Source organism: Panthera tigris, chromosome D2 (assembly GCF_018350195.1).
Source record: "Panthera tigris isolate Pti1 chromosome D2, P.tigris_Pti1_mat1.1, whole genome shotgun sequence".
Taxonomy (NCBI): domain Eukaryota; kingdom Metazoa; phylum Chordata; class Mammalia; order Carnivora; family Felidae; genus Panthera; species Panthera tigris.
Window position 1 is genome coordinate 79,364,170 of NC_056670.1, and position 14,663 is coordinate 79,378,832.

General features: G+C 57.4%; 2 protein-coding genes across 2 annotated transcripts in view; both read right to left on the reverse strand.

Moving 5' to 3' along the window:
* FAM53B (family with sequence similarity 53 member B) overlaps positions 1-6,324 on the reverse strand; it is a 75,239-nt gene extending 68,915 nt beyond the window's left edge. The window contains exon 1 of the mRNA XM_007079718.3: positions 6,242-6,324. Coding sequence (XP_007079780.2) covers positions 6,242-6,319 — 78 coding nt within the window. The 5' untranslated portion in view covers positions 6,320-6,324. The remainder of the gene's footprint in view (positions 1-6,241) is intronic.
* A 103-nt stretch (positions 6,325-6,427) lies between these two features.
* Positions 6,428-14,663, reverse strand: part of EEF1AKMT2 (EEF1A lysine methyltransferase 2) — a 69,112-nt gene continuing 60,876 nt past the window's right edge. Inside the window, exon 6 of the mRNA XM_042960221.1 lies at positions 6,428-6,507. Coding sequence (XP_042816155.1) covers positions 6,500-6,507 — 8 coding nt within the window. The 3' untranslated portion in view covers positions 6,428-6,499. The remainder of the gene's footprint in view (positions 6,508-14,663) is intronic.

The window sequence follows — 14,663 nt, forward strand, 5'->3', positions numbered from 1 at the left end:
GATAAAGGGGCGCCAAGTGCCTGTCCCCAGCTCCCCAGTTCAGAGCCCTCTGCGCTCAGTCAGATACGTGTTCATCCATTCAGGTCACTAAAGGGCCATCCCGGCCAGCCTGGGACACAGAGGTGAAGGACGCCCGCCCTGGTCCTCAGGAAGCTCACGTTTCGTGGAGGACAGAGTCACACAGACGAAACATCGCACGACAGGGAGCGTGGGAGCGGAGGGGAGAGGACCCAGGCCAAGGGTGCCGGGGCGCGCGAGGTCGGGGCCCGCGTCCTGTGGGAAACACCGGAGCCGGTGCTCAAGGACCAGAAGCAGAGGGGGCGGGGTAGGGCTTCTCCGGTGCCCACTCCTCGGTTGAGAACAAGAATCCGATTTTCAGGACGGGCTGCCCTCCTGGATCCCACAGTGACTTTAACCATCCAGTCTACGGCCAACCAGGAAACAGCTGGAAAAAGTCAGATGGCCGTGTCTGCCTGTCTTCCAAATGACTTGGCTCCCACAGCAGGACGCGCGCTGAAAACCCACACCGAAGTCACCAAAGGGGAGTGGGTGACAAAGACCCAAGAGCCCGGCCTCTGGGCAGTGCCGCCCCCGACACCCAAGCGTGCAGCCCATGGCCACCAGGCAGGCTCCGCTCCCGGGGGGAGGGTTCACAGAGGGAAGTCGGGCTTGGCTGTGCCAGGGGCCTTGCCTGCCGAGGGAGAAAAACTCCAACGCTACAGGGGCACCCTGGCACAAAGCAAACACCTGCTGGGGAACCACAGCCCCCGCCCCGTGGCCGGGTTGGGGAGGCAGGTGGCAAAGCGAGCCGGGCGGGCGGCGCACAGAAAACCAAAGTGGGATGGGGCCGGGGAAAGCAGAAGAGAGCAAGGACCCTCGAGCAGCCCGCCTGCTGCATTGCCACACAGATGCGACTGAGGACAGCTTGGGGTTTCCAGACGACAGGAAGCGAGCCAGTGAGCCAGCCCGCTGACCTGTCAGCGGAGCACGGCTCACGGGGCTTTTCCTCCCACTCGGCCGGCGTGGCCAGCCCACAGACGCAGAGGGAAACCACTGCGCCAGCACACGGGGGCTCCCGGGCCCTCGCTCACCCGTTCATTCGCTCAGCAAGGATTCATCCCCGTTGGCTACGGCCGCTCATTGGCCAGGCCGGGGAGCACACACGTGGAACGGGACCGCGGAACTGCCACCGCTGCCCTCCGCTGTTAGACCGAACCAGCCTCCTAACCCGTCCCCAGCCTGTGCCGTGGGCCCATCGCCCGTTCTCCACCCAGAACCCACGGAGGCCAGCCGATGCTGCTCCTCTGCTTACAAACCTCCAATGACCTCTCACGGCAACCGGAATGAAACCCGCCACCCCTCTCCCTGCAGCCGCCAGGCCCACACGAGCCAAGCCCGTGGGACACTGGCCCTCCCAATGCCACCTCGAGTCTTGCCACGACAGGCTCCCCGCCTCACTCCTGCCGCACGGCCTCCTCGGCCACCCTCCCTGACCGCCCCAGGCAAAGGGCACCCTCCCCACCCGTGCTGTTCTCCACAAGGCCTTGCAGGCAGTACGAACACTCGGCAAAGGCTCCTCGCGGGGCACAGGGCACAGGTGGGCAGCGATCATTCACACCCAGATCTCACACCACTTGAAGGAACATCGCCACGTCCCCTGTTCTCAGCGAGCCCCACTCCTGCTTGCTCACCGAGTGCGTGAAAATGCACAACCTGGTAATGCAGCACCCCCTTCTTCTGCTTCCTGCACCCCACTTTTGCACTGGGACCCCTCCCTCCACACAGCAGTGTCTTGGTGGGACTGTGTCCCCGTCTCCCCTGACACGGGATGGGCACAGGACGCGGGTGCGGCCCTCTCTGCTCTGCGGCCCGGCTCCTGGACTGAGCAAGCGCTGGGAGTCGGCAGGGAGGCCCTGAGCCTGCCATGAGCACCTGCTTCCAAAAGCCTCCGAGCCGCCCTGTCCCTGCCCTCTCTGGGACCTCATTCACCGCTCTCCCGACAGCTTCCTGGGACGTCAGGCCCAGGCATACCCTGACCAGGCTCAGGTTTCCCTGAGCCCGACACCAAGCTCCCGTCTGGGCTCCAGGTGGCCAGAGCCGATTTATCCCAAGTACACCTGGTACACGATGAAATTCCTGCTGGTATATGCCACTCTGCAGCCAGCCTTCCCACTCCGTCAAACCCTCTGCACCACTGCAGGAAGGATGGGCCAGCCAGTCACCATGCGGTGAGGCCCGCCAGGCCCTGGGGACTCCTAGCCTCAAGGTTCATACGACACTCAGTGTGCACACTGAAGCCAAGGCCTTGGCTGGTGTTTGCAGAAAATACTCTATTTCTCCGTGACGCCTCTACTCCTAAGCCTACCCCAGGGCAGGGCCTGGTCTCTGTGATACTCCTTGGGTCACAAGACAAGGTTTTGGCACCGGATCCTCCGTAGAGAAGGCAAAAGCTGGAAATCAAACTGGGGCTTCAGGGGCCCATCTGAATAAAAAGACAATTCAGGTCTTTACTTAATGAGGAACTTGCTCAGACAGAAAATGGCAGAGCTCATCTCTGGCCATAATCCTGCTTCCTCAGAACGTTCTTCTGCAGGGTAGTGACTAAAGCAATCACATCACTCCTTCCCCATGACAGTGTGATGGGGAACCACAACGTGACACAGTCGGGCTCACACCCACGCGCTTGAGCAGGACAAGCAGGGCACCCCAGCCTGCTGAAAGGAACACAGTGAGACCACGGCTGTGGGAAGAAGACGGAGCCACGCCTGACAAGGATAAAGGAAGCCAAAGAGGGACGAGTGCCCCTGTGTGGACGCTCCCAAAGATGCCAACACAGACGGAGTGGTGACTCTGCCCCCCCACCCAGGCGTCAGGGTTGGCCAAGGCGTGGGTAGCGGCTAAGGGTAGGTGGGAGAAAGGCCCCGGACTGCCGCGGACCGCGCGTGCACCCCTGGGTTCTAACCCAGGCCAGCCTGGGGCCTGCCAGCGATCCCGGCTGGGGCTGCTGCGCCCCATGCCAACTCAGGGTGGCTGTGGGTATGAAGGCTCTCCGTGCCCAGGCAGCTGCGTGCAAGGCCTGGACGGCCGGGCTCTTCCCAAGAGGCAAATCACAGCCTCGGCATCCTGATCCGACAAGAACAAAGTCAAGTACTTGCTCCCCAGACCAGTGTCGGCTGTTGAGGGAAACACCTCGAGGCTGGGGAAACGGAGGCAGCCACTCTCCACCCTCTACCCTGGGACAGTCTCCAGACTCGAGAGAGAGGGCTGGCCGGGGGGGTGGAGGCAGGCCGGGCCAGGGAAGATGGTCACTCGGGCCCGGGAGAACGGGCCATGGCCTGAGTGTGGGCGTGCAGGGAGGGGCCGGAGAACGCCGCTCCCGAGGTCAACCGTCCGGGCTGCCTTCCAGCAGCAGTAGCTAATGTTAGAACATGAGGAGGAAGAGCCCACTCTGCAGAGGAAAGCGACCAGCAGAGTGGGGGAAAGGGGAACCGAGCACAGTCCTCACTGCTGTGCAGTGTGCAAGCCGGACCGGGGCCGGGGCCGGGCGGGGCCCTCAGCCCTCTCTCCCCAGGGCCAGGCAGCTGAGCACTCCTCGGCCCTTTTTTCTGGTTTCCTACATCTCTCTCGGGAACAAGGCCAGTCACTTGTCCCCCGCATTTCGTTTTTAGAAAAAGAACAAGAGACCTCAGAGGGCAGGGAGGGAGGGTCTACAGGCCAACTTGCCCCGTGTCCCCAAGGTCGCTGGGTGGCCCCCGGGTGACTTTCACCCACAGTTTCAGACTTTCTCTCTCTCACTGCTGTGTGTCCGGGGCCTGCTCCCCTAATTCCAAAGTGGTCTGTGACTCATGTTTTCTTTTTTAATCCGAAGCCCCCCCCACCCCTGCCCCTGCTTTCTGTTATCTTCTTAGCCTGCTTAGAAAACAAAGGAGAAACACTTTTCCATGTTCCGGTTGTTATCTTGATGGTCTTTACAGGAGGCTGGTGTTGCCAGTTTAGGAAGCCGAAGCAAAGCCCCCGTCTGCTTCCTCCCAGCACCGCCGGCCGGGGGAGAGAGCACACTCTACCATCCCCGTACTCTCGCTTCCGTCTCACGGACGTCAACACCAGGCCGAGACGATGCGGGGTCTCCCTTCGGCTGCCGGCTGCGCAGGCCTGGACTTCAAGTCCGCTTCCCTCAACCTTCCTTTGCTTTCCTGAGAAGATGGGTCTCCCTTCCCAGGCTAGGGCTGGGCGGCCACGCTCTTGCTGGCAGGCACTCAGGCCCTGCCTCCTCGAAGAGCAGCTCAGCTGACCTGGGGCCCACGTGCCCCGGGACCAGCTCCACAGCCAGCCCCCGGCCAGGCCGGCCCTGAGATGGGACCAAGTTCGGCAGCAGCTGCTGAGGCCAGCAGCACAGCTGGAAGCGGGCAGGGACCCTCCCTGGGGACCTCCAGATGGCCCTCACCCCGGAGGTCGTTCCTTTTTGGTCAGAGCTACTCCAGATGTGTTCTTTAGATTTCAGCAGGAAAACACCCCACCCCCACCCCCCGCCAGCAGAAAGCCAGAGCAGCTCGTACCCGCACCTCGGCTGTGAACCTGAGCAGCAGCCAGAGAGGAACCAGAGCAAACCCGAGCTGAGCAGCAGCTGGGGTGCAGGAACCCACATTCACTCACTCTACAAATGTCCCTGAGCACCGCCCAGGCCCTGGTCTCAGGCACTGGGTACTCAGCAATGAGCAAAAGAAACAAAATTCCTTGCCTTCATGAAGCTCACATTTCAGTGAAGTCTTTCAACAAACGAGATCAAAATGTGGGATAGGCACTCCGAGGGAAGACAGACAGGGAGAGGGGCAGCAAGCATGGGAGAGGGGGTGAAGGTGGCAGAGTTCAATGTTAGGTTAAGTGAGCAAAAAAGAAAGGGAGGGAGGGAAGGAGCCCTGCTAAGCGGGAGTGTTCTGGGCCACACAGGAAGTGCAAAGGCCCTGAGGCAGGCTCCTGCTTGACGCGTTGAGCGAGGAGGCCAGTGTGGCTCGAGCGGAGTGGAAGGAGCAGAGGGAGAGCAGACAAAAAGCAGCATGGTCACGGAAAGCCAGAGGACATGGGCCCCGTGCCTCCCGGCCAGGTCTTTGGCATTTGCCCAACCTGAGGTGGGAAGCCCGTGGAAGGCTGGAGCGGGGGAGGGATGCATCTGCCTTGTAGTCCCTGTGGCTGCCGGGTGCGTAACAGGCTAACGAGCCAGAAGCAAATCTGTTACAACAAACTTCCAGACGAGAGAGGCCGGCAAGTGGGACCAGAGTGGCAGGAGTGGGGATGGCGAGAGAGAATCTAGTCAGAGACATTCAATGCAAAGTGGAAAGGAAGCCGTGATGGGCGGAGAGACCGGCCCACCTTCGCTTGCGGAATGCTTCCAGTCCAGTGCCCGGCACACCCACGGCGGGCCGTAAAGGCCTCGGGTCTCGGCAGCCTTCCCACACTCCTTCAAGGGCCGGAGACCCGGCCTGTCCTGTCCGCTCTTGGCCTGGCTGTCGGTGCGAGCCTGGGGAGGGAGCCCACGAGGGTGCCAGGGTGGGCTCACACGAGGGGCTGTGAAGGGCACCGGGATGGGTGCCTGCTGACCACAGAAGCGCCAGAGTGCTGGGGATGTAGCTATCTGCAAAACTCCTCCCCGAGTGTATTCAAGCCGGAGCGGGACCTCTTCTCGGCCCCTCTGCGGGGAAGCGGCCCCGCTCACTTCTGAGGAGCTCGGGCTGGAAGGGGGTTAGGAGGCTACTCTGTTCTCAGTCGGAGAAGGCCGGGCCGTCTGCCTCTCTGGCCCAGCCCATCAGGCCGCTTGGTCGGAGGACAACTTGGGCAGACGGCGGCGGAGAGCGGCTGTCACCACAGCCCACCATCTTGGCCGCCAGACCACGCCTTCTTTCCCCCTCCTCTCCCACCCCTGACATTCCCCAGGCGGCCGCCACCTCCCTTCCGGAAACCCCCTCCCCTCCCCGGGTGGAGACCAGAAGGAGCTGCAGGGACGGCAGAACCACGCTTGGTCCTATTTAGCAGGGCGCTGGCCGGACCTCGCCAGCTACTTCCTGAACGTACTTGGCCAGGCTCTGGGTGACTGTGCCCACTGCCCTGGCCTGCAGCACCTCCCAGAGTTCTGCTCCCGGGCACTCTGGATTCGGTCTGCTAAGCCTGCATGTTCGGTCCACAGCCCCAGCTGGACACCAGGCCTCAAGAAAGGTCATCTGAGATATGAGGCCCCCTGAGTCCTTACCAGCTCAGGGTTGAAGGTCCTGCATGCTATGGAGTCAGCTCCCTGGTTGTCGAGGCTTTTACTCAGGATCATCACCATGGTAAGGACCTCAGGCACTGGGCTCCATCCCAGGGTGGGCACGAGCCATCTTCGGTTGGGCAGACTTGGGCAGAGGGTGACCTCCTGGGCACCTCCCAGGTGACTGGCATCAGCAGTAACAGCTCCCCATCGGCCGCTTGCCCTCGGGCTGGGGCTCTTCCAGGAAATGGCCAAGTGCAGTCAACTCCCTGGAAAGACAACAGAAAGGCAAAGGGATTCAGGTCTTGGGAAGACCAGGGCCCTGAGAGAGCTGCCCACGCCCCCGCCAACCCCATGCCAGGACCCTGCTTGGAATGGAACTGCCTCCCTGCCGAAGGAGAGGCATTCTGGCCACAAAGTCCAGAATCACCTTCTCAGAGTCCCCACCCCCCACCTCATGCCAGCCTTGAGGCGTCCCTAAAGCCAACGCACTGGTGGGTCCAGCAACGTGTCTCAGGTTAGCCACATGGCACCTTTAAGACCTATCTCAGGGTCTGGGTCGGTCACAATCTGCTGTCCCCAGACTCTGCTCAAGTCACGCGACACCTTCCACCCAGCTGGCTTTACAGACAGCTTCGCTATATGCCCAAGGCTGAGGGTCAGATACAGACCAGCCCCACAGTCAAAACTGAAGGGGTCAGCCCTCAGGCAGCCTCAGTCAGCAAGGAAGCTACTACCCTCCTCCTGGTTATGAACAGAAGCTAATGGAAGAATCTGGAGGGTTTGTTTATTTGGAGAACTTACTTTACTTACTTACTTATTTATTTTGAGAGAGAGAGAGAGAGAGAGAGAGAGAGAGAGAGGCAGAGAGAGAGGAAGAGAGAGAGAATCCCAAGCAGGCTGCAAGCAGTCATGGCAGACCCCAACGCGGGGCTCTGATTCACGAACCGTGAGATCATGACCTGAGCCAAAATCAAAGAGTCGGACGCTTAACTGGCTAAGCCGCTCAGGCACCCTGGCCACGGAAAGGCACATATCTAGGGGCACCTGGGTGGCTCAGTCTGTTAAGCGTCCGACTCTTTGATTTTGGCCCAGGTCATGATCTCACGGTTCGGGAGTTGGAGCCCCGTGTGGGGCTCTGCACTAACAGGACAGAGCCTGCTTGAGATTCTCTCTCTCTCTCTCTCTCTCTCTCTCTCTCTCTCTCTCTGCCCCCCCCCACTCATGCCCTTTCTCTGTCTCTCAAAATAAATAAACTTAAAAAAAAATTTTAAAGGCGCACCATTTCTCATCCCTAGAAGGACATCTCAACAACGACACATTTGCAATACTGGGGACCTTTGTAGCCTGAGACCTCTCAGGCCGCCATGCCACACGGCCCACCAGCACCTCCTCCCGCGTCACCCCTCAAACAAATGCTGAAAGAGCACAGCCCTTGGCTCAGGTTTGAAAACGCGCTCCTTACAAACCAGTTTCTCTGATCCTATTTCCACCCTTCTGTGGTCACACCGTCAAAGGAAGTCACATCAGATGCAAGGAACCCGAAGACCACCGTCACAAAGTAAAAAAAAAATCATGCCGATAATAGTAGAAAAGGCCAGCTCCTAATCTGTAATTAAAAACAAACTGCTCGGTGCAGGAAAATGTTCTAGAATCTGTTGCTCTGTGTAAAAATTAATTGCACCCTGGTATTTACTTGCTATCCAGATTGTAAATCATATTTTCCTGTTTACTTCGATTAGACTTTACAGTGGGTGTTATTGAAATTGCTCAATTACGGGCCAGCTGGCAAGCACAGGAAAATTACCTTCTACTGTTCTTCGAAAACAAGGTTCATCCAAAGTGCAAAAGCAAGGAAGGGAGGGGGGGAAATCAATACATTTTCAAAGGACTGGCTGTTCAGGAAGAGGCCTGGTGGAGGGTAGGCTCCCAGGTCGCACCGGGTGACCCGATGCGCACTTCAACGCCACATCGGCCTAGAAGCAACACATTCTGACCAAGAGTGAGCTGCTCAAGGAAAGAATTTCAGACCACTCCTCCAAGCTCCGGCCAGAAAGCTGAGCCAGAAATGCCCGCCAGCCCCCTGGATGCTTGGCTGGGGAGCGGGGCTGGGAGGCGGGGTGCTACGGACTCTCCCTTCAAAGGGACCCTTTGTGCCGCCTCAACGGCGGAGTCGAGGCCCGCCGGCGGCCATCTTCTTTCTGGGTACGACCTCATGCGGTTCTGGGGCAGCCAGAACCGGAGCGCAGTGGTAAACAGCCCCCCACCCCCGCACGTGTGCCGACAACATACAGCATGACCCGCAAGAGCCCAGGAGTGGGGACAGCCAAGAAGCCACCACCCGGGGACTGTTCACACACATCGCGGCGGAGGCACGTGAAGGAACGCCGTGCCGCTTTAGCCACGGATGGAACGAGGCAACTCTGATGGTACAGATGTGAAACCCTCCCCAAGACACCCTGTGAAATGAACGGAGAGAGGAGAACGGCGCAGTCCCAAAAGCACGGCCGCCTTATGGAAGGGCCCGCAGTTCCAGAGTTCGAGGCACTTTGCTTGTGCGGCCTGGCGTGCTCCTTAAATCCTTCATCCAGGGCATAGGATACTTTTTTGGTGAAAAGGAAAATAGGCAAGATTTCACCAGGAAGGAAAGGCACACTAGCGGAAGTAAGACCGTAAGCAAAGCACAGTGGCCTGCCCTGTGCACGGGACGCGGTGAGCACAGGAGCACAGGGTGTGTGGCAAGGAGAGGCGGCCGCCAGAACAAGGAGCTGGGACGGCCAGTTCGAGCCACAAGAGCTCTGCCTGCCCACTGAACACAGACTTTTTTTCTTTTTTTTTTTTCATGTTTTTTTCAGAGAGAGAGCGAGTGCACGCAAGGAGGGGAGGAGTAGAGAGAGAGGGAGACACAGAATCGGAAGCAGGCTCCAGGCGCTGAGCTGTCAGCACAGAGCCCGACGCGGGGCTCGAACTCACGGACCGCGAGATCGTGACCTGAGCCGAAGTCGGTCGCTTAACCAAATGAGCCGCCCAGCCGCCCCATGAACGCAGACTTTATCACGTGGCCACAGGGGGCTCCCCAAGGGGCTCGTCTGCTTTGATCTGTTGAAAAAGAGTGGTTTTTTTTTTTTTTCTGGGCCCTTTGCAACACCTAGCACAGTGCCCCGAATACAGTAAGAGCTCGAACACATTTTGAAAGAGACTAAATTGTAGCAACATCTGAAAGGATCCAGGCACATTCTTAGACTTTGTGAGGCAAATCCAGACCAGCAGAGCCTGGCACAATCTGGAATTCCCTGGGATTCCTTTGATCCCTGGCATGGGCCTGGCCCAGTTCACTGGGGAATGCCAGTGCCCGTCCAGAGACTCACAGCCCAGTCTGAGAACGGGGCCAGGGGCTTCTCAGGGAAAAGCTGGGGGCGGGGGAAGGGGGGGGGGCGGTTGAGGCTCAGCCTTTGAAGGAACAGCTGGTAAACTGGTAGTGTGGCTCTGCCCAAGGCAGAAGGGGGTGCCTCAGAGTCACAAGTGGCAAGGTAAAGGCCTCCTGGAGGCCACCTCTGGGGCACAGACCCCGCTCTGTCCTGGCGGGTTTTCTTTTAACCCATATTAAGAACAGCTTCTAGGGGCACCTGGGTGGCTCAGTCGGTTAAGGGTCCGATTCTTGATTTCAGCTCAGGTCATGATTCCAGGGTCATGAGCACGGAGCCTGCTTAAGATTCCTCCCCCCACCCCGTCTGTCCCTCTCCCACGCTCACGTTCTCTCAAAAACAAAGAACAAAAAAACAGCTTCTATCTATTGAGAACCTACTGGGTCCCAAGTACTTTATACACGTCAGCTATACAACAGGCTCACTTTACCCCCATTTTACAGATGGATAAAGCTCACCAAGGCGGAGAGGCTGATCTTGCATCTGAACCCAAGTGGCCCAGCTCCCAGGCATATGCTTCCCACCAATGTCCACCTGCAACATGGCCCCACTCCTCAGCTGCCCCTCCATCCCAAGTGCATCCTTCAAAAGCCCACTCAAGCAACTACCATACACCCCAGCAAGTGGTCTCCTTGGCATTTATCCCAGAGGAACGCAAACTTACGTTCACACAAAAACCTGCACGTGACTGTTCACAGCAGCTATATTCGTGACAGCCCAGACCAAGAAACAACCCAGATGTCCTTCAAGGGGCGAATGGAGACACACACTGTGATACAGGCACACCGGGGAATACTACCCAGCGTTAAAAAGGAATGGGACGTTGAAACCTACTGGAATGACTCTCCAGAGAATTATGTGCGGTGAAAACACCCAATCCCCACACGTTAATTATGGCATGATTCCATTCACGTAGCATTCCTGAAATGACAAAGCGCCAGAAATGAGGCATAGATTAGTGCGGACCTGGGGTCTGAGATGAGGGTTTGGGCTGGGGGTGCGGGAGGGCGAGGCAGGTGGGGGATGAAAAGGCAACAGAAGGCATCCTCCTGGTGATGGGAATGTCCCATGCCTTGACTGCCTCTGTGTCGATTTCCTGCTTGTGATACTGAATGACAGTTGTGCAAGACGTCACTACTGGGGGGAACCGAGCAAACGACACATAGGATCTCTATGACTTAACAATACGTGTAAATTTACGACGATCTCAAAATTTTAGAAACCTACTCAATCTATGCATTTATTAAAGCCAATAGAACTATCTGGGGTGCCTGGGTGGCCCAGTCGGTTCAGCGTCCGACTCGATTTCAGTTCAGGGCATGATCTCATGGCTCATGGGTCCAAACCCCACATCGGGCTTTGCACTGTCAGCGCAGAGCTTGCTTGGGATTCCCTTCCCCCCACCCCCTCTGCTCTACCCTCCCTCACTCACGTGTGCACGCTCTCAATAATAAACTTAAAAAAAAAAACTCATAGAAATATCAAAAACATGAATTGCACTGTAAGTAAATATAAAGCTTAAAAGTAAAAAGCAGAAGTCCACGTGGCTGCCACTGCCTGTACCAAGGAAACCGCGTGCAAGGTAGGGCAAGGACCCGTGCCGTGGGCTCTAACAGCCCCCGCCTTCACTTTGAGCATATCACTTGACTTCAGAGTCCTCCTCTTTAAAACGAAAGCAGTGACACCTTTGCTCTGGGGGCTGCTGGGAGATCGGATAAGAAAATACGTATGAAAGAGTGGGGCACAGAGAAGGCCCCGGACATCAGTGCCTAGCCCCCTCGGCACAAGTAGCCACTGTCCGTCTCTCAACATCTTCCCGGTACATCTCCTACTGATTCCCTGCCTTTGTTTACATCTTGTACTGTCACTTCCCTGTGTCCTTATTTAGGTGGTAAATCAGACTCCCTGCACAGTGCTCATGGCAGACAGAGGGGCCTCGCACCCTGCCTCCACATCCATCTGGGGTGCCACTGTGCACGGGAAGGAGGGGTCACCCCCCCCCCCACAGGTGCCTGCTATTCAGGGGCACGTACACTCTCAGGCTCTGACCCCAGGAGCCCCCCACTCAGTGATTCACCTTCTCCAGCATTTCCATCGAAAGAGCAGAAAGCAAAGTCAGACCTTCTACTGATCTGTGATCCTACTTCCCTGACCACCCTCCTGTTCCCTGGGCATAGATGGGGTGGCAGAGGGCTCTGCCCACCCCCCAAGTCCTGCCCCAAGGGCGCATCTACCTGAAGACGGCCTGGACTCCCTGACACTGTGCCCAGAACCAGGCTCGCAGGTTGGGAAGGGCACCAGGCGACACCGCCCACCCTCAGAGAGAGGCCCTGGATCCCTCACCACGGCACCTCAGTCCCAGAAACACCCCCCATCTCCCTTCACAGCCCCTCCCCCCATACGGCCATACCCCTGGCCTCCACCTCCCTGAGCACCAACCATGGGCCAGGCTCTTCTCATTTAACCTCTCACATTCCTGCAAATAGGCATCTGTTAGCAGAACTCCCATTTTCCAGATGAGAAGGCTGAGGCTCCAGGAAAATAACTCCAGCATTTGCCCAAGATCTTACAGCTAGCAGGGGGTAAGGTCAAGATGTGAATCCAGGCCTGCTTTTTCGGCACTCTCTCCCTGATGCCACAGGGAACAGGGGACGGCCTCGATCCCTCACACAAGTCCTTCCTAACATGAGACTTTCTTGCTTTTGTTCTGGATCTTCAATGTGCCTTCATCCATTTGCAACCCTTGAATCCAGCTCTCTGATACCACTGTGGTCAGGGACTCTCAGCTTCTGGCAAATGGGAACCCTGCCTGGTGCGTGCGAAATGAATTTACAGAATGCTAAAAAGTTTTGTAAACTCTAAACCTCTATAGAACTCTCGAGATTAAAGGAGTTTACCAAATGCTTCTGTAATGCACTTTGAAGGGTTATCGCTTAATAAGAACCTGACCACACTGGAGATCGTCAAGACAAACTCTGCCTTCTTTTACAGAGTATCTATATCCTGTGTTGACTACTTGCACAAGTTAGTTTTACAGCAGGAGAATACCTCGCCGCCCTAAACACAGTGCTCAGAGCAAAAGCTAAACAGGACCTTGGCCACAGACAGTGACTCTCCTGATGGCTCAAGCAAGCCATTTCTCGGTGCGTCCACCTCCCCTTCCATTAAGCAAAGGAAATGGGAGGAAAACAGCCATTCTACAAGGTCTTCGGGAAGGCCACATGCATTTTTAGACCTTTGAAACTTCAGCCGTCGGCAGGACAAAAGCAGTCTGGGGACAGGACCTAGAAGCAAATTCGTGAACACGTGGAGAAGTGCGTCTTTCGGTGGGTCGTGCCTTCTGCCAGACCCTGCGACAAGCCGATGGAGGGGAGGAGGGGGGAGCTGCAAGCCTGTGGTGGCATCGAGGCTGCCCTCTGCCGAAGGAAGGAAGGGAACGTGCCCAGGGTCACCTCCGGCTTGCTGCCTCTGCACCTCAGTCCCCCCAGAGCTCACAGGGTGAAAGTTAAAAGCTGCAGGAGCGTCCCCACAGCCCATCCTCTCGCGGACCCCGTCAGTGCCAGGAACAGGGCCCGGAGGCTCAGTAAGAGGACGTGGGTCTGGACAGGGCACGCTTCCCAGGCCTTCGAGTCCTCCCGAAAGAGAACTGATGAGAGACAGCTATGCCTCCGGCACCTTCAACACACAGACAGAAAACCGGAGACGAGCAGAGCCCCTCTAGTCGATATGGTGACACCTCGGACGTGCTCGACACCAAACACTGCTGATTTAAGCGAATGCCAGAGTCCAGAAAAAAAAAAAAAACGTTTGGTTTTTTTTTACCATTTTCCCAGCATCTTCTGGGTCTGTATCTCGGGAAGTCAGAGGTGACACAGAGCCTACCTTTCATCAGAGCATGAATAGAATAAGAGTAGCCATGGCAACCATAGCACATTCTATGCTTACTGCTTCCTCAAGGTGTCCCTACGAACGGGCACTGTGGCTGTTCCATTTTACAGAGCGACAAACCGAGGCATGGGCCCAAGGTCACCCAGGCATGAAGGATAAAACAAGGACTCAAGCCACATCGGCCAAACTCCAAAGTCTTTGTCTTAACCACGGAGTCTTCTAGCAGAAATGTGAAAACTTCCAGGACTGTACATTTCCCTGTAACGATCCTTTAAGCATTTGATTTCTCAGTTAAACTGACCGGACGCTGAAGCAAATGCCGGGTCTGCAGTACACCCTTGTCCACACAGCTCACCCTGAGGTATCCCAGGCTGAACACCCACCTTCTGGAACTTAGTGCTGAAACACAGCACTAGGGGTTCCAAGGCAGGCAGGGACCGGGGGCACGAGAGGGCAGCTCAGAGAAGGTGAAAAGAACATAAAGTCATCACTTTCTATCCTTCACTGCATGGATGGGCAGCTGAACCGGGTGCCATGCAGAAGGTGAAGTGTTCCCCAAGAAAGCCGGGGTGCTCCCAGCCCCGGGGGGAGTCCTGCTACGCCAGCCAGAATCTAGTCCATCTGTCCCCATCTCGCTGGGCCTCTGCCTCCGACCACCCCTCCGCCACAGCCCACCCTTCTCCCCGAGTCCACTCCCAGGGTGCTCCTGGCGGGGGGGGGGCACCCCTCCACCTGCACAGTCTGGCTGTGGACCTGCCTCAGTCACCCTCCGGTCTCAGCACAGAGCCTGCCCCAGCAGGAACCTGATGCCAACGTCTTTAGCGGCGTCCACAGAACTGGGGAAGGGTGCCGGATTCCCGTCCAGAAGCCACCCTTCCACCCAGCTGGGTCCCGGAGGAGCTGTGGAGCCCTGGGCGAGCTACGCAATTTTGCTAAGCTCACTCTCATCCTCTGTAATCTGTAAGAAGGGATCCTGGTCCTGCCCACCTCAGGTGGAAGGTTAAGGAGGGAAGACTCTGGAAGGTGGGGGCCCTTAGAGAATGTCCCTACAGGCACCCAAGTCCACAGGTGAGCACAATTCTGAGCAGAGTGTAGGCCCTTCCTAGATGCTT